General features: G+C 40.3%; 2 protein-coding genes across 4 annotated transcripts in view; one reads left to right on the top strand and one right to left on the bottom strand.

Annotated features, from left to right (window-relative positions):
• Window positions 1–217: 217 nt before the first annotated feature.
• Window positions 218–5,470, top strand: ZAR1L (zygote arrest 1 like; the record flags this gene model as incomplete). Its single annotated transcript, XM_084621109.1, is given in 7 exon segments — window positions 218–562; window positions 564–821; window positions 3,668–3,706; window positions 3,710–3,760; window positions 3,928–3,957; window positions 3,961–3,978; window positions 3,982–5,470. Coding segments are annotated over 7 exon segments (822 nt in total). The 3' UTR covers window positions 4,063–5,470.
• A 708-nt stretch (window positions 5,471–6,178) lies between these two features.
• Window positions 6,179–22,699, bottom strand: part of FRY (FRY microtubule binding protein) — a 320,853-nt gene continuing 304,332 nt past the window's right edge. For 2 of the 3 annotated variants that reach the window (XM_084635515.1, XM_084635516.1), the window contains exons 57-62: window positions 21,009–21,107; window positions 20,168–20,251; window positions 13,788–13,805; window positions 10,851–10,961; window positions 8,345–8,547; window positions 6,179–7,810 (exon numbers count right to left, since the gene is read on the bottom strand). In XM_084635515.1, coding sequence (XP_084491641.1) covers window positions 7,552–7,810; window positions 8,345–8,547; window positions 10,851–10,961; window positions 13,788–13,805; window positions 20,168–20,251; window positions 21,009–21,107 — 774 coding nt within the window. In that variant the 3' untranslated portion in view covers window positions 6,179–7,551. The remainder of the gene's footprint in view (window positions 7,811–8,344; window positions 8,548–10,850; window positions 10,962–13,787; window positions 13,806–20,167; window positions 20,252–21,008; window positions 21,108–22,699) is intronic. The other variant, XM_084635517.1, reaches the window with a different exon arrangement.

Raw genomic sequence — 22,699 nt, 5'->3', positions numbered from 1 at the left:
CCCCTTTGCAGAATCATTGAGGAGGGGGTGTGGGAAGGGGGCATTGAGCCAAGCCTGTGCTGACTATCCAAGGAGCTGCTAATTACCCAGGAGCAATGTCAGTTTCCCTATAGGTTAGCATTAATTACCAGCAGTTCCTTGCAGGATAAAAGTGGGGGTTGTGGGCCCAGGCTATCTTTCTCTAGATGAAGAGGGAGGGGAGAAGCATTAGCAGGCCATGGAGAGATTTGTCTATCCCCCCTACAGTGTGTACCAGGGGTACAGTGGCACCTTCACGTCCAGCCACAGTGGGGGCTCGGTGGGCCCCAAACAGAAGCAGCCCAACTGGAAGCAAAGCAAAGGCAGCAGCCCTTTCCTGGGTGTCCCCACCACCCCCTCCCCAGAAGCCACTCCGGAGCTCGTTGACTACCTGGACAGCTACAAGCAGGTGCAGCTCAAGGGGCTGCTGTCCCCAGTGAGCCTGGGCCTCACCCCACGGCTCTGCAAGGCCAACACCAAGGAGGTGGGGGTGCAGGTGAACCCATGGGTGGATGCTTTGGTGCAGTGCTCGATGGGGCCCCGAAACACTGCAGGGCGGCCGCCCACAGAGCCCCTCGGCCTGCTTCAGCCAGGTGGCCCCGGCCATCTACTCGCCTGGGTTGAACCGGCACCTCTTCACCCTGCCCAAGGCGGCCGGGCCTAAGGTGGAGCAGGAGGCACTGCCCACGGCCCTGGAGAGGAAGGAGGGAGCCGACGGGGAGCAGGCGGCGCTGCAGCCGGAGGAAGACCCCAGTGAGAGGAGCCAGGCGGAGGCCACCACCCCTACCCAGCTGTCGCAGTGGGAGGAGACTTAGAAGGCGCCGCTGGGAGGAGGGGCTGCTGAGACGGAGATCTGCCTTCCAGGTGGCCTGGGCTCCCTCTACGCCAGGGCTCACTGCGAAGTGCACGGAGTGGGAAACGGGGTCCTGGCTAGGGCAGAGCCGCCTTCCCCCCCTCCACTGTGACCCGCCGGCTCAGCAGCCCAGACTCAGCCCTGGCTCCGGGAGCGGCAGGTTCCCGCCCCTTAGCAGGCACCGTCCAGCTCCCGCTGCACAATATCACTGACAGAGGTTTCCCCTAGGTAGGAGCTGCTGCCCCAATGGCTGCAGTGCAGGAGCAGCCGTGAACCCCACTGTGCCCGGCGCTGGACAAAAAGCTGGAAACGTTGCCGGGGCTGGAGAAATGTTCAGGCTGAACAGGGGCAAGAGGGAAGGGGAGGGGGAACTGGACAAGGTTGTATTTGTACAGCGTAGGGGCATAATCTCTGAGATGTGAATAAGGGATGTTAGTTCTCCACCTACCTAGCCACTGTCATACGAAGGGTGGTCACAAATCATTTTGACCAATAGTTTATTTTTGAACATTTATAGATTTTTTTCAATTTAAATATTCATAGTTGCAGGAAATTATAAGGGGAGTCATTAACTTTTTATTTACAATTGACATTGAGATTCAAAGTTAAAGCTTTATATCCATTAAAACACAAATTGTCAACATGACATGTCAAGATATACTAAGTGAATATCCTTAAATCAAACTAAGTTCTCAAGTAGCACGCTCTTCTTTGCCTGTCTAAAATTTCTGTTGATGGAACTGTTTGGCTTGTGCACAGTGAAGTCAACATTTACTGACATTTACCAATAAAAATCTAATCCAGGCTTAATGAGAATTTCCTATGGCTGATGGCAGCAATGGGTTGTGTGGGATTGGAAGAAGTGGGTCTGGTAGGAATCTCATTTTTGAACATGGCTACCTCTCTGATCTCCACTAGCATGGTATCCATGTTCCTGAACATTCTTGCATCTCTTAAAGCATAAGTGCAACCATACTAGCACCACCCTCCAGCTGTAATGTCTCTTAATTTTAAGATCCAGATAACTTCTGTAGTCTTAAAATCCTTCATGGATTTGATTAGACCTTATAGTGATGGGACAGGATGGCCTACATAACACTCCCTGTTATATGCTCCACACTCCCTGTTTATACTCCATTTTTAATTTATTTTTTAGCATTGGTTACTTCTGTTCAATTAGTATTCTCTAGGGCAGTGGTCACCAACTGGTCGATCGCGATCTTCTGGTCAATCCTGGAGGCTCTCTCCGTTGATTGTGAGCTCCAGTGGTGTAGTGGGGCTGCTGCTAAGGCAGGCTCCCTGCCTGCCCTGGCCCCAGGCTGCTCCCAGAAGCTGCTAGCGCAACCCTGTGGCTTTGTGGGGGGGAGCAGAGGTTTCTGCATGCTGCTCCTGCTTACAAGCACCACCCCTGCAGCTCCCATTGGCCGGGAATGGGGAACAGTGGCCAATGGGAGCTGTGAGGGCAGTGCTTGCAAGCAGGAGCAGTGCATGGAGATCCCTTACCCCCTCCTCAAGCCACAGGGGCGCATTGGCCCCTTCCAAGAGCAATGTGGGGCCAGGGCAGGTAAGTAGCCTGCCTTAGCGGCAGCCTCACTACACCACCAACCAGGAGCCACCAGCAGTAAGTGCTGCCTGGCGGGACCCTGCATCTGAGCCCCCTCCTGGAGCCAGCACCCCAAACCCCCTCCTGCACCCCCAGCCCTGACCCCCCTCCCGGAGGCAGCACCCTGTACCCCTTCCTGCACCCCAACACTCTGCCCCAGCCTGGAGCCCCCTCCTGCACCCAAACTCCATCCTGGAGCCCTCACCCCTTCCTGAACCCCAACTGCCTGCCCCAGCCTGGTGAAAGTGAGTGAAGGTGGGGGAGAGCAAGTGATGGGGGGGGGGAATGGAGTGAGTGAGGCGGGGCCTCGGGGAAGCGGCGGTGTAGATCCTAGGTTACACTAAAATTCAAAAAATGATCTTGTGCGTAAAAAGGTTAGAGACCACGGCTCTAGGGCATCTGATATTATTTAGAATGGTCTTTCTTCATCTTATTCTAGCTCGTTCAAACTCTAAACACCTTTTATTGCATCTACCTGTTTCTTTCCCTTTCCCTTTCTTGAGTGATTGCTAAAATGCTTTGGGATACAGTTTGTATGAAGTACTCCTTATCAAAGCTGCACCAGTGGTTCTCAACCTATTTACCATTGTGGGCTGTGTTCAATAGTACCTATATGGCCCTGAGGATGTCACATGGGCCGCAGCTCTGTGCTGGCTGGGCTACAGGTTGAGAACACTGGTTTAACTCCAATTTTTGGGAGGTGGGAGGGGACACCTCCAAATGTAACTGAACTCCCTCACCAGGGTCTCAACACACTACCTTAATGCTAACTGCAAGTGAAGGAAATACTTAGCAATTCTAGCATAGGATTTCTAGGTAAATACTAGGGCCAGTGATTCACAGGCTAAATCCTATCCTGAATGGTTTTAAGCACATGCTGCTTAAAAGCATTCCTGAATCAGGGACTTACACTCTTTCTAAAGGATTACAAGGGAAACACTGCTACAGTTAAAAGTTCTGTGGTCTCATGAAAAATTCTTGCCTTTAAAAAAGGATGAGGGATAGAGATCCACGCTTCATGGTTATGCATAATCATGTAACCACTGAAGCTCACAGCGGTTTAGCACTTTTCTAATACTGGTGTAGTGCAACCCCCTAAAAATCCAGGATCAGTCACATGGAAGAACATAAAAAGGGACTTGATTCAGTGCCTTGTATTCTAGCAGGTTATGACTGAACTTTCTCTGTCACAGTTCTTGGAACAGAAGTATGGCTATTTTCATTGTAAAGACTGAAAAACCAGATTGGAAAGCATCTATGTGTGGTGCATTTCTGGAAGTAACAAGGTAGCTAACAATGTACTGAAATCCTTATTATCCATATTCTAGTTTGTAGAGTGGAGGAACTCTTCCTCTAATAAGAATAATCTGACATGACACAAATTTAGGATCTGTCTAGGAAATATTTCTGAATGTAAGTGTCACAGTGGTAACTAAGCATTTACATTTCTTAGGTTTACTTTAAACAACTCTGTTGCAAATGCTAAAAGGGCTTCAATCCTTACTGAGTGGAAGCAATCCAGTGCCAGGTAAATTATATGAATGGTGAAAGACACTCTAAGAACTGTAGCAAATTCAGGAGACCTTAAAATTAATTACAAGGTCCAAGTTAGTTTGTCACCCTTTCTGCTATCTTCAGTTGTATATACTGGTCTTTAATCCAAGCACCCTCATGGTTCAGGTATGACTACTAGCTTGGATAACTGCACAAATGAAGACCCTGATTCCTGCAAACACTCATGCACATGTGTACTTGGTAGGCTGAAATAATTTGACTACTTTTGCAGGTCTTTAGCTTTACATGTAAGTGTCTGCAAGACTTGGGTCTAAATCATTATGATTTGTTGCTAGGTGATAGCTAGGTTCCATAGTCAAAGTCTGCTTCTGGGAAACAACAAATGTGCACCCAAATTTGGACTGAAGTAATGTCAAGTATGAAAACATGAGTAACTTACCTCAGTTCATAACTGAAGAAGTCACTAATACTTGACAGAAGGCAGTTCTTCACATTGGCTGGAATCCCACTCTAAATTCCTGTACCAAAAACTTCAGTTGGCCTTCACAGTAGTTGTGGTGCTTGATTATGTTTAGTGTGGCTCTGGTAATTGCTGAGGCACTGGTAGAAAAACTCAGTTGTGCTGGGAAGTCTAGAACTCCTCTTTCCTTAGTAATGTGACAAAAATAAAGTATTGCAAAACCTGAGTCTTCACAAAGAGCATTAAGACATATCCCAAGTTGCAGGTATCACTGAGGTATGGGGCTGAGTTCCAACGTGTCTGTACATTAACCTAGTCACAACAGTTAAGATAAAGGGCAGAGTGATTAGAGTAAGGCCCTGCAGAGTCCAGGATCTTAATTTCATGTATTAAATTCTTGCTCTGCCAGAGGATCTGTATGTATTGCACTGACAAGTTTAACTCCATTGTTGCTGAGTTATTTCCCAAACCCATGAAAGGCACTGAGCAGTTGAGTGGGAAGATGGTGGATAGGGGAGGAGTGTCATTTCTATTTTTAGCCTTTCAGGCAGGTACATTAAACTGATATGCAGTTTGGCTATAGTCACCATAGCCATTAAGTTGACTAAATTTTATCCAGGGGTACAACATGTTTTTCCTACAGAATAATAAAGTTTTCCTGTATGATAGTACCTACTTTCCCTCAAACTATTTTTGCAGTTTAGGAAAAAGTGCACTGTTCAATAGATGCTCCTTCAAGGAGATTTAATTTGAAGCAATAGTAGCTGCTCCATTGTGGGAGCTGCATTCAGTCACACAGTATAGTCAGCTGGCAGTGGGGATTTGAAGGGAAAATTCTAACATTTATTATTCATAGGGGACTGGCTGGCAATTTTAAGAGTAAATGGGCAGACAAGGGAGAATGTGATTAATTAAATCTTCTACCTCTCCAGCTTCAACGGTCTATTTCTTCTAATAGTTCTATTGGCTAAAACCAAGTTCCTATTACTAAGTTCACTCAGGAAAACAAGGTCCCAGTGACCAGCTTCAATACTTGGATGCATCCACATAGATGCAAATTGGGATCCCTATTTATTTTATCACAAAAATCCCAGATGGGTGTAAATATATTGAAACAGGTGCTGTTACTGAGCACCAACACAAAGTTCTTACAGTACTTTACTAATGAAAGTCAGTCAAAACAGTATTTAGAAATGAAATATATAGCTGACATTTGATATTTTGTTTTCCATTATCTTTAGTAATTTTTTTCAGAGTAGAAACTTTTTATGTGTAACAGCATTTCTTCCTGAACAGACTTTTTCCCTGTGTCTATTCAGTCATACAACTAGAAGTGGTTTTTTTAGTACTTGTGGCCCTACAGGGTCAATGCAGATCTGAGAGATGGGTTATATACCTTTTTGTGCAGCAACACAGTTGTTTACCAAGTTCCAATTACAGGGTCAATCAATTATGGCTGTGCAAGCAAGGAATAAGAGAAGGGTGGCAAGTCATTGTGTGTTCAAAGGAAGAAATGCTACTTGACTCTGCCAGACTGAATTGGCAACGTTGCCAGTTAGAAGATGTTAGTACCTATAAACCAAGAACACATGAGATGGAAATCGTTCCGACACAAAACTGGAAGGCCGCAGTGTTATATTCATAGTCACTTTTCAGAACTGAACTTTAAACCATGAGATTTTAGAAACTTGTTTTTTAAAAAATCTACAGTCAATTTGCTCTTCCCTGTACATGCTATTGCTAAGGAATAGAATACAGATATCTTACATTTTCTTTCTGTATAATGGGCTTAGCCTTTTCGGAAGGAAATAATTATGAACATTTCAGTGTCTGCATGTTATTAACAGCTTGAGTCAGAATTGTAGACTCAGTCAAGAACAAGTTTTTCAGCAAACCAATCAGCACATACGCAGTTGTGATATATGACTTTTATATTTTAGTTAAATGAATGTACTGATCAAAATATCAACCAAAGTTACTTCACAAAAAACTAAGTGTATTTACAGCCTGAATAAGTTATATAATGTCTGAATAAGAGTGTCTCAGATGTGCAACAGATTTACATGCACACATTTAACAGCCGTTAAATGTAAGGAAACAAAAACATACAAGAATGACTTTATATATAACAAATCAAATAAGACATCTTTTTAAGAACTTAAAGTGAGAACTTGCATTTCACATTAATATTTTAAATTTTTATAGTCCAAATTTATATTAAATAAAAATATGCATGCGTGACAGTTCAAAAGGATTTTGAATATGTGATGTGACTTTTTCCTACAAAATGGTAAGGTAAATCAGATCAACCATCCTTTAATAGTATAAATATATTAATAAAAGCAACCCTCTAGTAAAAAGCAGCCAAAGTCCTTAACGAAAAGAAGAAGAAAAAAAGGGAAAAATCTACCTAGACCATTCATGGCATTCAGGGCCTAAGAACAGACCTCTGCAATATGATCCAGTACCTTCAGAAACAGTAGCCTAGCAACATTAGGAAATGTACTTCATAGCAGCTCATTGTTTTAAGATACAGTAATCATATTCAAATTACAGTGTACAGTAAATTGTAGTCCATTTACAATTTGATTCATATACACAGGCTCTCAGCTTTCGACCAATTTTGCTATGTTCTGTGGCCAGCTTCATTTTGCCCAGCTTTCACTCAATCAAACAAGACAAAAAAAGAGAAAAAATGTTCACGTTTTATAAGAAAAAATATTCTATAGTGAAGGAAACATTGCACTTTTGCCAATCTAAAATAATTTTCTAAAAAGGAAGTACTGTTCAGTGTAGTAGGCTTTGGTATGCAATGGAAGTCACTTCTTCAGTAGTGAGTTGCAGTTGCTCAGTGAAATGCTAACCAATTTTTGTGCAACACAGAACAAAGGATTCTGTTCTGGATAGTCTATGCTTCCTTTGCCCTTACAGTATTGCTACACATTTGAAGTTCTGCCCACCTCTTTTTAGAAGAAGTCCTAAATGTAACAAGAGTGAGTACAGTTTGACCAAACCTTTGTAAGGCAGAGAAGACATCGAACCACCTCACTCCAGCAGGGCAGCACTCCCAGCTTGAAAGAGAAAGGGGACACAAGACTCCTGTCAGAGACTTGTGCCAGAAACACTGGAGTCTGGAAGAAAAGTATTGATGACCCGGTAACTCTGAGCTCTGCGAATCATGTCGCGAATCTCTATATTCAGCTCCATTAGTTTGGTACAGATTTCAGTCAGGCTCTGGTTGGAGCCCACTAGTGCATAAGTGCCAGTCTGGCCCAGTGTTTGATGCCGGAAGTAAATGTTCAGTAGTGTCTGGACCTCATCATCAGAATTGCTTCCAAAGATGTCATTTGGCCACAAACTCCTGCAGTGCAACCAATGGAAAGCATATTTATGTTATTACTTGTTTGGTGGGATGATATTTTACTTAGTTATATACATCAATTGTACTTTCTACATATCTATAATCATACTGGAACTACATAATTTCACAACACTTACTTGTCAATCAGACCCAGAATATTAGACACTGAATTCACATACATATAAAATGCAAGCTCCATCATATAAAACTGGAAAATGAAAACATACAAAGAAATGGAAAAGACAATGGGCTGGATCCTTAGGTGGTGTAAACTAATGATTTACACCTGCTGAGGATCTGGTCCTATAAGTGAATTAATTTTCAATAACAATTTCACTGCAGTACTTTTGATCTGTACGATAATTAAAGAAATTAGGATAGTGAGTTTTGTTTGATCTAGTATTAACATCCCCAAAGTTACTCCAGATATCACTTAAATGTTCTTGCTGGAGAAACAATCCACTTAGGAAACTGATAAAAACATGCATTTTTAATAATGTGACGGTTTAGTATAAATCATGTGGGAAAACTTGCCTGCATTCTCTTATTTGTAGTAATGCTTTACCAAGTTCATTATTTTTTAAACACTCCAACATGGATTGAATGGCTGCTTCTGTAGAACTGAATGTGGGCTCAGATAAGGCAGCTTCCATATTTAGAGGATCAGCTGCAATAACAGCAGTAGCATCTTTAAGATTTTTCTTTAATTCACTCAGTTCTCTTGACATATTTAGGAGCTGTTCAAAGACAAGAATTGATAAACATGTTTATATTTTCCTTTTGTATCAAGAAGCAGCAATACATTTCAGACAAGCTCTATCATCATATTAGAATTATTTGTTGCTTATGAACAAACATTTTAATACAAGAACAACACTTTTCAATCTCAATGGCAAAAAAATTCTCATTGGTGTGTACAGTATATGCATCTAATGTACACAGACTGAATAGATCTTATTTTTATTCTTTATTCAATCCTCTGCTTCGCATTTGGCTTTTAACATATGAGAACACGTCTAGCTTTCAAAATATATCATATCTAACAGGATCAGCCCCCTGAAATGTTCAATAAGGAGATAGTAGTTGTGTAACCTTTTTACTGGACAGAAAGTTTAACGTGGCAAAAGATAGACAATTCACAATGCCTTAATTTGCTTCTAAGGATATAACAGAACATGACAATATGTGAATATCATGTTCTATCGACTGTGACAGCAACTGACAGTGGCTATTTCTTTTAAATAACAGTTCATGTATCCAGCAAAACATGCTACTTTCATGATTAAAACTATTCCTTGTATTGTTTTTTTCCACTCTGTAGGTTGCATCAACTGTAACAAATGATCCCATTGATTCACTCATTAACTTCAGGTATTGTGCTAAAATATGTTTACAAAATCAACTCTCTACTAAAAAAATTACTAAGATCTTAAACAAAAAAAAAGTCTACCATTCATGGTACTAGAGTCCTAATAACTGTCCTCTGCAATATGATCCATTACCGTTGAAAAGAACAGCCTAGCAAAACGACAAAACATACTTGGCAGCAGCTTCTCAAGATAAAGATAGGGTAATATTCAGATTGAGTGTAGCGTCCACACCACAATCACACCGGAATTAAACCAATAACTATATAAATTAAACAATCCCCAATTACTACAGAATCTGCGAGCTACTTGCTGTATACACTTTACAATTTGAAACTTGTTGTTCTAAGAATACAATCATATTAAAAGCTCTAATTCTTTCCCACTACTTTCATATATAATAAATTTTTACAAGGAAAAAAACATATGCTGTAATTTATTTTCTCATCTTCTCTTCAGTGATGACCACAGAATATACAGTGGTTACATGAAAAATACCATTTCTTAATATATTATGTGTTTTGGAGTATTTATGAGAATATATTTGCCTCCAAAGCCTGCTGATGTGAAGTATTTTAAGAAGTAATCTGCGTAGAAATATTTGAAGAGAAATGGCCAACTATCAAGCTCAAAATAGACCATTTCTGTGTCATGGTTTTAGAACTACTGTATCTCAAAGATATAGTCAGAAATTTTAGGAAATATTTTCTAAAACAAGCGATACAATCTTTATGAATCAAATTAAAATTAAATGACTATGATGATATGATTATTTGTACACTATAATTTTAATATTTTTTCTTTTAAGTGAACTTAGTACTCTTGGATGGAGTCAGATTGACAGCAGCAGAGACTGGAGACCTTTGTGAATCCACAGAAGAGGTACGGCATGAACACTTACAATACAAGCTTAAGGTCAAGTCTAGACTACAAACTTCTGCCAGCATAGCTATGTAAGTCAGGGGTATGAAGAGGCGTGATCCCTGACTGACACAGCTGCGGTGGGAAAGCTGCTAGTGTAGACTCAGTTACACCAGAAAAAATGTGCTTTTGCTGGTATAACTATATCTACACTAGAAGCTTTTTATTTCGTTCGGAGATCTGGAATAAGCAAAAGTGCAGTATTGCCAGTATAAACTGCATCCACTAAGAGCACTTTGCTGGTATCGTTATAGTGGCAAAGTGCTCCTACTGTAGATCTGGCCACAAAGTCCAACTAACATCAACCATGCCCTAGAATAAGAATCATTTCCAGACAATGGAAGCAAGGTCAATTTCCCTGAAATTTTCTTTGATCCTATAAAGACTTATGCATGTACTTAATTTTACATAGTGTGAGTAATCCCAACATGTTAAATTAAGCATTTGAATAAATCTCTGCAGGACTGGGCCTAATTTAGTATTCTCACTCATTACCATGCAATTTACTGAAATTACCATTGAAGACTGACTGCATAAAAGAACTCAAACTTTGAATCACTGTACTGTCTCTTACATACAGTGCATAATTCCTAAACACATTTTAATTCAGACAAAGAAGTGTTACAGAAACATTTAGTCTGGAGACCCATAGTTCAGGTTAATAATTAATTTTTGGTGAAATCATGTAGAAATAAAAATACAAAGATACAGTGATTATTTTAGTAAAAGGCTTGGTTGTGCTTACGACATACCTCTGGCATGGAACTAACTTCATGCACCTGTCCAATGAGTTTACAGTACGACTGAAAAAGCAACAGCAGCTGGAAGTGGAGTTTATATAATCTCTGACACAGTTCCAATTGCTAAGGAAAGATGTATAGGAAGAGAAAACATTAATAAAGAGCAGCGGATTTTGGGTCATTTCTGTGCAGCCAATAAAACATATTTGGGGACATATCTATTACTGTTTCTCTGGTAAGAAAAAGCTGGTTGGCATGATTTTACCAAACTATGATCACATATCAGAGTGAAAACACCCACGATATTGTTTTGTCTGTAGCTGGTCACAGTTCAAAATAATAATTCCTAGCTCTTATATAGCACTTTTCATCAGTTGCTCTCAAAGTGCTTTACAAAGGAGTTCAGTATCATTATCCCCAATTTACAGATGGTAAAACTGAGGCACAAAGAGGGGCAGTAACTTGCATATATATAATGTTTTTAAAATTCAAAAGTGGATGTCTTCTGAGAGAAAGGAAATCCAAAATGGGGTCCTGTCCCATGACCTGGACTCCTAGGTGCTATGATAATACAAGTAACAAGCAATAATAAGAATAACAAGGCGGTGCTCCAACCGAGCCAAATGCTCCCTTCTGTTTCTATGAATGGAAAGGAACAAAAAGCAGTGAATCCAATCATGTGGACATGGGGGAGGTAGCAAGTGCTGGGTTTGCTACATAAAACCCCTTTTCCTCAACCTTGATGAAATCACTTCATGGTACTCCAGGGTGGGGATCAAGTTCCATAGGTAAGGGGAGTTCTGGTCTCTGTGGTATCATTCCTGCCATCTTAAGTTAATGTTGCCACAGGAGTACTAACTTAAAATGATTCTCCTAACATGATGTGCAACTCCATCCCCAAGGGGGGACTGAGGATACCAAGGTATCATGGAATGGCTACAGCAGTTATGAGGTTCAAAGGAGCAGATGGACCTAGAGTTGTGGCTTTCCCAAGAGTGTGGGTTTTGGGGTTCTGAACCCTACAGGTGGACCAGGGGCCAAATTCTGTGTCCCTGACTGAACTGAGGTGGAAATGCTTTGAATCCAAATTCAAGGAGCTTCCTGTCTCTCATGCAGGAAGGATTAACTTGTCTAGGGGATGATTTGTCTTTCAGACTTTTTATAAGAAAAAGCAAAATGTTTAAAGCTTCAAAAGGGACCAAAAGGACTTGTGCCTAGACATAATCTCAGTGGCTGCTTTTGTTGCTTTAGAAGCTTGTTAACAAAAAATACCTCACAAAAGGCTTTATGAGACATTGTCCATTTCACCAACTCTACCCCAAACCAGTATTGTGTCAACTCTTTATTAGAACAAGGAGGGCTGGACACAGCTCATTCTGAGGGTTCCATGATGGAATAACTTGACAGCAATGCAAAGTGTTTCTTCCCCATCTCCTACATGAGAGATTAAGTATGATACTTCTGTAATTTGTAACCAGCAATTAGTTAGAAACAAGGTTCTGATTTCATCAGAGTGTTACCAACCCTTGCAATATCTCCCCAAGTCACAAGAGTTTGGCCAGGGTTGGAGCCAGTCTCACAAGAGTGGTGAATGACATGAGACGCTCCTGCCCTCTGGTGAATTTCAGCACTATATGGAGGGAAAACCTCTCTGACTGGCTGCCTTCCCCACATGCTCACTTCCTGGGGAAGAGCAGCCAGCCAGGGCTGCTATAGGAAGCAGGCCGAGATTTTGCCCTGTGCCCTCAGGAACCATTCTCACAAGAGTGGGGAGGAAGGAACAGAAAAATTGCATTAGCTTAGGGCAGCTCCACTCCCTCCTTCCCTCCTGGGAACAACTTGCTCTCTTCTTGCAACACCTGGCCTGGCAAAGAGGAGAAGAAGAAACCTACTGCAGCTGCCCTCACCCCCACACCAGAAGGAGCAGTGCTGAGTTTTGGGGATGGGGTACAGAACTGATGTGAAGGAAGGGCAGATGTGGGGGCAGAACTGAAGGGGTAACTTGAGGGGTCAAAATTAGGGATGAGCAGAATTAATGTGACAGGCAGATCTCATAAGGGGACAGAACTGATTTGGGGATTCGGAGAGTAGAATTAATTCCTGGGCAGGGGAATGAGCACATATGGGGTGATTCTTGCTGCAGGGTCAAAACCATTTTACCCAAGAAATTTGGAAAAGTGGGCCACAGTAATTGTCACACATGCACTGGGGGCAGGTGGGAAGAATTCAAAAACCAAACACAAACCAAAAAAACATAATATAACATTTTTTTAAAATCTCATGATTTTGGGGGGTTAACTTGTGATTTTTGAACCTTTAGGATAGGCAATACTATAGTTTTAACATTCAGTTTTCCCCATCTGACTACTAAATTAAACTAACATAATTGTGCAAGACTAAACTAATCTGAATTAAATGTAAGTTTCAGCTGTTAGCTATCATATCATGCAGCTTACTTTTTTTTATTTGTGGATAACTTATTGAAATGACAACATGGTGAAATTGTTCAAATTAGCATATAATGAAAACATTTTAAAACCTAATTTAAAATTAGTATTTCCAATGTTTCATATAGATATATTGAAACATTACAAGTTTTAAAATAATCACTTCCGCTCTCCATTCTAGCTTATTAAAGCTACTTAGAGTCTGGATTGTTAAACAAGACTGACTCACACTCAAAATTAATTTAAACAGCTGTTCTAAATGGTATGTGACAATGCCAGAATTTGTAATAGCAGCTTAGATTTCTGCTTCAAGAGAAAAGTGACTCAAAACACAACTTAGTTACTCATTTTAATAATATGTTGAATCAAAATTGCTAAGGAAAAAATGAAAAGAAAAAGGGAAAACATGCCAAGAGATAAAAAACAAACAAAAAAACCCAGTAAAATCAGGCTGTATTAGTCCATCTCTAGATGGACAAAGAATATGAAAACTTCAACTTACTGCAAGAGATTCCATTTGCTACACAGCAAGCATGGCACAGGAAAAAGGAAAGGAAAGAAAGTATAGTGTCAGTGTAATGCATGCAATAGAAAGCACAGCCCTTCTTTAATAGCTTAACTATCAACAATATTAGCATTGCTTGCCTCAGTTTGCTAAGTGGTTGAAAATGTACCATCCACACATCATGCATAGCATTCTCATTAAAACCAAGCTTTACTCCTAATGGTAAATTATAAACAAACTGAAATCAGTTAAATTTTGAGATTTATTATTCCCAATTTCTCTCAGCGTGTATTTCCAAAAACCAGGAAATTAAACCATCAAAGTTTCCACTGCTTAATGATTTTTAAATGAATAAATTTGGCTATGTTTGGTCTTTTCATTATGGACAAAGAATTCATAGCACAGAAGTTCTCAAAAGTTTTGCAGTGGTTTCAAATCGTTAACAGAACTGAAGCAAAAATGTTGTGTTATATGGATGTATAAGGTCAAATATTATTTCCATTAAAAACCCTGTGGCTTCCAGGTTTATAACTGGGCATTTTAAAACTGAAAAGTTTTGTGTATAATGTTTAAGCTGTGAAGTATTTTAAAGTCTGAACTTTAAAGAAAGTCCCCTCCCTGAAAAAGGAGAGATGCTTTCTCTTCCTTTTCCCAGGAGCTAGTGTTTGCTCTAATATATCTGTCTATGCATTTCTAATACAGCTTTCACCATTTTGTCGAGGTGCCATATCAGATCTATAAAACCATGTCATCAGTTTAACTCTTGCATAAACCTACACTGACATCTGCCCAGCTGCAATGTGATGTCAGTGCACATGCAATGATGTTAATGAACATTTGTAATTGTTATAAAATACTTTATATTATTATTTAAAAACAAAGAAGGCAAATACAAAAATGTTAAATACTAAGGGACTATCCTGGCATTGCCAAAGCAAAGGAATTCAGCCCTGTCCTCATCCCATTGTGCTTTGATATTAAAGCATGTATGAATTTAAGCATGCCCAGTTTCCTACATTACCTCTATACAATGGGATGAGTTAATGACTGAATGGCAGACTAAGCTCTAAATGTGCTGGCTTTTGTGGTGGTTAACATTAAGCCTTTGACATTATTGGTCAAATTCCATGCAGTTTATGTAATTAAGCCTTGTACAACTAAATATAAGATCAAACAGGAAGAGATAAGACAGATTACTGTGCCAGTAAATTCAGAACTACACTGATTTGCATTTGTCAAAGCATTTCACTTATATATTTCCAAATTTTGGCACCATCTTCAGCTTTTATGTGAACTTTTAAAAATCCCTGATTCAGTAAAAAAGTAAGTGTGTCCTAATTTACCATGGAATTTACTTTTTAAAAGTGGGGGAAAGCAGCCAAAAAAAGAGTGAATTCCATGGTCTGTTGTTCAAGAAAAGCTGCCTTCTCTCCCCTGCTTCCAAAAAGAAAGTGTATGTGAGTGTGGGTGAGTGGAGGGGGAGGAGAGGTGAGGATGAAGGGAAAGGCACAGAGTAAGTCAAGAGAACAAAACCCTCCCTGCTCACTGAAGGAAAACATACCACTCTTTAAATAAATATACTTGAGATCCTCTAGGTTAATGATGCCCAGCCACAACTTGGCTCTATAATTTGATAATGATTTTAATTCCTCATCCTGGCTCCCTCAGCATGAAAAGTAATATACCTTGGAAGTTGAGAGGGTAATCAGTTTTTGATTGAGAACTCATTTGCCTTCCCCTGCCATTTAACTGTTCAGGCAGAATGACTTTAGCACTCAAAGGTCTCTCAGGCGCCAGTCTAAATTTTCTTGGTATGTGTGTGAGAGAGAGGATAGAGATTAGTTGACAGACCTGCGTGGTAAAAACCCTGTAGGAATGAATATTACCCATATTTTTCAAATAGGTCTAAGAAAGAAAAAAGTAAGAAAGTCACTGTGCTCCACCAAAATTTTGATTTATCTTTTTTTCAGGAAAAAAGTAGTTTTTCAGTTTTGACAAGATCAGAACTGGGGCCATTAAAACAGGGTAGAAAGATGGCAAAGAAGTAGTCTGATGCCGGTAAGCCTTTTCGTGATTTTAAGGACGTACTTATAGGTCCTAAAAAGAGATGGGAGTCACCCCATTATTCTGAAGGTGCTAATGTGACTCCAGACTAGACAGACACTTTAAAGGTAATACAATTCTTCGCCATTCATTGACACAGGAGAATCCCACAGGAGCTGGAGCATTCAGCAGCAAGTGGATGATGTTCAGGTGTTCCAGTCCTCAGCATTGGTTCTACTGTTTTCAGATGTTGCTCTGTGAGCCTTGGAAAGTATGAGAGAGAGAGAGAGAGAACGTGTGCTAATATATCCCTAAGTAACTGTTGCATTTGAAGGCAGTAGAAACTGTGCTTAGCCTGTAGCTGTATTTTGGATAGCTATGTATTCCTCCTTTCCAGGAGCTGGGTGCAGGAGCCAATTCAACTCCATGTTTAAAGGCTGCATGTGCCCATTTGTAGTCAGCCAGTACAGAGGACTTACATCATTAACAGAGTTCCTAGTTTAGCTTCAAGAGTTGCTGTGAGTGCTCAACTTTACTGAAACTGAGACTTGTTTCCAGATCTTCCTAATCCAACTTTATCAGGGAGCCTTCTGTGGTTAACCCAGTAGGAGTTAAACCAAATTGGCATCAAGTAGGAATCACACCTTGTAAAATGATTGGTTTTGCTGACATAGTTGTTACTGGGGCATTTGATGCACTGCATCACATGTTGTGATAAGCATGTGTAGGACTTGTGAATCTTGAAAGGTGTGTTGTGTGGAGTATTGATTATTGTAGCCATGGAGATATATCTGCAGGGTTTGCAACTGTTGTTCTGGCAGGGGCTGGTGCTGCTTTGAGTTGGTGCGTCCTGGGGAACTTGCTTTTGATGATGAGCTTGGCAGGGCTGAGGGGCTGTTCGAAGGTCAGAAGAGGGAGTTCATGTGCCAAGCAACATTCTAGGACCTATATATAACCTTTAAATGGCATTAAAGAGTTTAGGTAGGTTCCCCTATTGCTTCCTCTGTAAAATAGAGAGCCTTTCTTTTACCAACAATTATTTTATTCTTTGGCATATCCCCATCTTCTTCATTCTGTGCTTTTCTGGAACTATCATTTCATGCTCAGGGTGAAGAGCAGAAGAAAGGCATGGAAAAAATTACTCACCATTGTAGGAGTTATTTTTCCCTTCCCAATGACACTTTCTCAGCACATGCTTCCCTGGAGTCTTCCTCCCATTATACTTTTGATAAGTAAATAGAATGAAAAGTGTTGGAGAAGAAAGGCCTTTTGGTGAGAAGAACTGTTTCATATGGACAGGTGTATGGGAGGGGAGAAGATAAACTTATGTATCTGTCCATCAAAAGTCCTACCATCTTGTGAACTCCCAGGAATAATACATTTTGTGTTGAGGGAACATTGTTGGGAAGAGAATAGGGATTCCTGCAGCAGCGAGAAACACTTCTTTTCATTCTGACCAACAAGTAGTTTGTATACTAACCCTTGCTTCACAAAACACACACATTAACTCTGAAATAGAGAACACCTTATTAAAGACAAACACAACACAACTGTAATATGACATTCATATTTTTAGATGTGTTTAGGCCATTTAGTATCTTATGCAGATTCTATGTACCCAATTCACATTTTAATCCCCCTTTGTGCATCATTCAGTGTTCTCTCTATTCCTTCTGCTTTATTTCCTTTTAAAATAATGAACAAGATGTTGTAAAATGGGACTGAGAATTACAATTATGAAAGCAGGGACTGGTGAGGACGAGGAAGCTTTAAAAACAGCAGTACATCAGGAACTTTTTAAGCTACTGTTTGGTTTCAGTTCTAGTACAGTGGGAAGACAATGATTAAACATATTCCAGTCGTTAAACCTCCACACAAATATTACCTCATATTTGAACTGTAGTTATAAAAGCAATAAGGAATCTTTCCCCATATCCATCTTTTACTTAGTTTTGCACACAGCCCACCCACAACATGCCCATGTGTCATTACATCAGGGCTTGTAAAATGCAACCCAAGCGTTGTCAGGTATGTGAGCAGCTTTCCCAATGTGTGCATATACTTATGCTGGCACTTGTCCACAGGCTTTAATGCTAAAAGTGTCAAGGCAGCCAAAATACACTGGGACAGGGTGGGGGGGAGGGGGAAGAGGGGAAGCACTAGCTGTGGAATTTGCTCTCCCTTCCCATATGTTCACAAATGCACGTGCACAAAAAGTAAGGGAGAGCAGGAACAGAAAGCGAAGTACAAAGGAGGGAAAAAATGAAGCAAGAAACATAAGAACATAAGAATGGCCATACTGGGTCAGACCAAAGGTCCATTGAGCCCAGTATCTTGTCTTTGAACAGTGGTCAATGCCAGGTGCCCAGAGGGAATGAATAGAACAGGTAATCATTAAGTGATCCATGCCCTGTCGCCTATTCCCAGCTTCTGGCAAACAGAGGAAGAGGAACAAAGGATGATCAGAAAAAAAGGGGAGAAGGAATAAGAAAGAAAATGAACCAGAAAAAAAGGGAGAGAATGGGAGAGGAGAGATAATGAACAAGTAGAGAAAACGTGTTAGAGGAAAATATGGCTAAAATTTCAGGTGTGTAGTTCTGAAAAGGTTATTGTCCTTTTTTTACACACAAAAAGACAAAGAAGGAGGGAATGTCATGTTTTTTCTTTCTTCTGCCTTAAGATGTAACTTCTTAAGTGTGTTCGCCCTCTCAACAGTACTCCTTCCTAGGCAGTCATTTCCCATTTTGTATGTGTGCAACTGATTGTTCCTTCCTAAATGAAGTACTTTGCATATGTCCTTATTGAATTTCATCCTATTTACTTCAAACCATTTTTCCAGTTTGTCCAGATCATTTTGAATTGTAATCTATCCTCTAAGCACTTGCAACCCCTCTCAGCTTCAACCACAGACTTCATAAGTGTACTCTCTATGCTGTTATCTAAATCATTGATAAAGATATTGAACAGAACCAGACCCAGAACTGATCCCTGTTGGACCTCACTCAATATACCCTTCCAGCTTGACTGAGAACCCCTTATTACTACTAACTGGGAATGACTTTCAAACCAGTTATGCACCCACCTTATAGTATCTCCATGTAGGCTGTATTTCCCTAGTTTGTTTACGAGAAGGTCATGTGAGGCATTATTTAAAGCCTTACTAAAATCAACATATACCACATCTACTGCTTCCCCCCAGCCACAAGACTTGTTACCCTGTGAAAAAAAGCTATTATGTTGGTTTGACAATTTGTTCTTGACAAATCTATGCTGACTGTTACTTATCACCTTATTATCTTCTAGGTGTTTGCAAACTGATTGCTTAATTATTTGCTCCATTATCTTTCTGGGTACTGAAATTAAGCTGACTGGTCTGTAATTCCCTGGGCTGTTTTTATTCCCCTTTTGATGGATAGGCAATATATTTGCCCATTTCCAGTCCTCTGGAATCTCTCCCGTTGTCCATGACTTTTCGAAGATAATCCCTAATGGCTTAGATATCTCCTCAGTCAGCTCCTTGAGTATACTAGGATGTTTTTCATCAGGCCCTGGTGACTTGAAGACATCTAAATTGTCTAGCACTTGCTCTGCCATGAACATATACAGTATTTGCCATTAAAAAAGAATAACATTTTCCAACACTTCCCACACAATGGTGTTTGAGATACCAATTGTTCTCTATAGTTAAAATAGCACAGAACCAGGAAGACTGTTGACTGCTTTATGGCAATCACTGCATAGCATATACAGGAATCTTTTGTTTCAAATGCAATACATGAAACATTGTTTCGCATAAGTGTTTTTCCACAGCATTAATTACTCCACAGAGCACTGAAAAGTCCTTTGATGGTAAATATTTTGTTACTACTAACATCAGTTGGATTTCAACCGATAATTTAAAGGTGAAAGGCTTAATATTTCAGGTATTAAAGCTCAAATGCAAAAAGTCTACACACTATGGGGCCAGATTGTGGCTGCAAAGCCACTGGCCACATTGAAGGTGCTCTGGAAATAAAGTGCACCAGAAGGAACTCCCAGAGACATTATGCTGTAGGAAAGTTACTGCTGTTACAGAGCAATATACATTGGCCCTGGTCAGGGCCAGCTCTGCCTACTGGTGCAGAGTGGGAGGACAGAACCATATCCCCACCCGTTCTCCACCCACTTTGGGCAGGCCTGTGCCAACAGCGACAATAGACTCATAAGTGCAAGAACTGGTATTGTGTCCAAGCTCTGCAAAGGGACACAAGGAGGGAAAGGCACCAGCTTCTTTTGGCATCAAGAAACAATGCATAACTGTCACTTGACAGGAAGGTAAAATAGCTCCTTATTACCTTTTCTTCAGAGTCCCCTGGCTGACAAGTAATAACTCCATCTTGTGAACCCCCAGCAAACGTTGCTTTGCAGTTTGCAAGCCACTGTTTTCAGAGAAAAAAAAAGTGAGGTATCAGCTCTGGCTAGATTTAAAGAAGGGTAACATAAATATTTTAAGGCTTCAGAGTAGCAGCCGTGTTAGTCTGTATCCGCAAAAAGAAAAGGAGTACTTGTGGCACCTTAGAGACTAACAAATTTATTTGAGCATAAGCTTTTGTGAGCTACAGCTCACTTCATTGGATGCATGCAGTGAAAATTTTCACTGCATCCGATGAAGTGAGCTGTAGCTCACGAAAGCTTATGCTCAAATAAATTTGTTAGTCTCTAAGGTGCCACAAGTACTCCTTTTCTTTTCATAAGTATTTTAGTCTCACAATATCATGTCTTGAAAACATATTAAGTCAAGTTTTGCAATTAAGCTCTTCATTCAGACAGCCCAACACATTTTGCATGAGTGGGTTGAGTTAAAAAGCTATAATTCTGATTTCTAATAGTGTTTATATCGTATAAACAAAACAAATTAATACATGAATTACTAATTAATAGAGAGGAGGAGCTTGAAAGACTAGAGAATTCACACACATTTTAAATTAAGCTATATAAAGAGCCATTCTTTTAATTCTTGTTGTATCAATTACCATATCTTCCCAAAAAAAGAGAGAGAAAACATTTATGGATCCAAATTCTAGATACAATATTGACCTACAAAATGTTATACTACTATTAATTTAAACAGATTTCAGATCAAAACATTTTAATATATGAATACACAGGGCAATAAAGCATAGAAATCCCACTTACTGAGAGAGTTGCTTCTTTCCTGTTGTTGTATGTGTCCAAATACTCCTGTAGTTCTAGAACACTGAATTTTAGCTTTTCAAGAAGTCCACAGGAGAGAAGCTGGAAACATTAAAACAAAAAATGGGCCAGTAAATTTTACTATTAAAGAAGAAAAATATTAGTAAAGTAGAAACTATGGTATGCACTGCAAAAAGGCACTTTAAAGTTTACCCATTGCCAGTCTCAATCCTATGCTAAAACTCTACTAACATTTCTGGATGTACAGGTTCCTGCTCCAACTGGAATTAAAATTGAAAACACAACCCATCTTGCTAATGCTTCTGGCAGCCAGTAAGGGTTTCTGGAGTAACTAGCACTTTCTTTTGACTTTCAGAGCTTGATTCCATCCACAGGGCATGTTCAGGGGCTATTGGAGCTGAAACAGCCACCTTAGCTCTTATTACTAAAATCTCAGGAAACACATTTGTACTCTGGGCTTCAGCCCAAAATGCTAGACAGAAAGCTGACCTTCCCAAATAAATACACAAAGTGCCGTACAAATATTAACCAGTTAATCTTCACAACTCTCCTGTGAGGTAAGTAACAGTATACACATTTTTACAGATACAGAAACAGATGCACAGAAATTAATAACTTTTCCAAGGCCACAGCAGTGAGTCAGAGCTGACCCAGATTATAGTTCAGAAGTTTCTAGCTCGCAGCTTTATATAAAATGCACAAGATCACACTGCCATCACAGAACATCTACCTATGGCTAATTGATAAAAGATGGACAAAGTCACAAGAAATTAGAAAGGTTGTCTCATTTCGTAAAGCCAGTCTGTATCATATAACCCATATTACACCAAACTCAAATGAAGCTGCTGAGCATATTGTGTTCTCTGATGACTCAGCATGGCTAGAGCCAGTTCTGCCCCCTCCTCTTGTCTTTCAAATATAGAGCTAGAAGAGGAAGAGATGACTCAAATGTCATGAAGTGTTCCATGCCAACCTGGCAATGCACACAATATTGGCTGCTTGTCAACTTCAATCACGGAGGCAAGTAGGGCAGCTGAGGGAGTGCACAGGCACTGTTGGCTTTCCCAAGAGCTCCATACTGAACCACAAAGCAGCAAAAGGAAGGCCATTCTGAAAGCCTGCCCCACTAAAATCTGATGGCCTCTTCAAAAGCCACCTGCTGGCTTCTTCTTCACTCTTTTCTCTCCAACAGAAATACATGGTACTCCAACTACTTTGCCCTGTCCAGAGCAGCAGCACGAGAGAAGCCTTGCTTCACAGCATGAGAGTGTGTTGATGGAGTCAACGTGTATAACATGGTGCTTTCCAAATAGCAATCTCCCTACTCTTCCCAAATTATCTGTAGAACCTAGCTAGTTTCCACTTGAGGGTATGTCTACATTGCACAGTTAACCTGGGGTCTTACATGTGTCCTAGCCTTAGTCTTTCTACCATCCATACAATAAAAAAAAATCTTCTGACTTGAGTTTGGAGGTGTCTTAAGTCCGTACTACCTTACCACGCTGGGGGTTAGAAAATGGCCTCCACTTCAATTCGGGCTAGAACCCACCCACTTTGCAGTAAGGATGGAGGCTAAATCACTCAGGTGCTGACAGTCATTCAATGACCTTCCTACAATTTCCCCCAAAGGACAGACAATGAGGGACAAAAATCCCCAATGATGGAGATTCCAC

This window comes from Lepidochelys olivacea (assembly GCF_965140295.1).
Source record: "Lepidochelys olivacea isolate rLepOli2 genome assembly, chromosome: 1".
In the NCBI taxonomy this organism is placed as follows: Eukaryota; Metazoa; Chordata; order Testudines; family Cheloniidae; genus Lepidochelys; species Lepidochelys olivacea.
The sequence above is the reverse complement of the archived record's forward strand: the minus strand, read 5'-3'. Positions and strand labels throughout refer to the sequence as shown.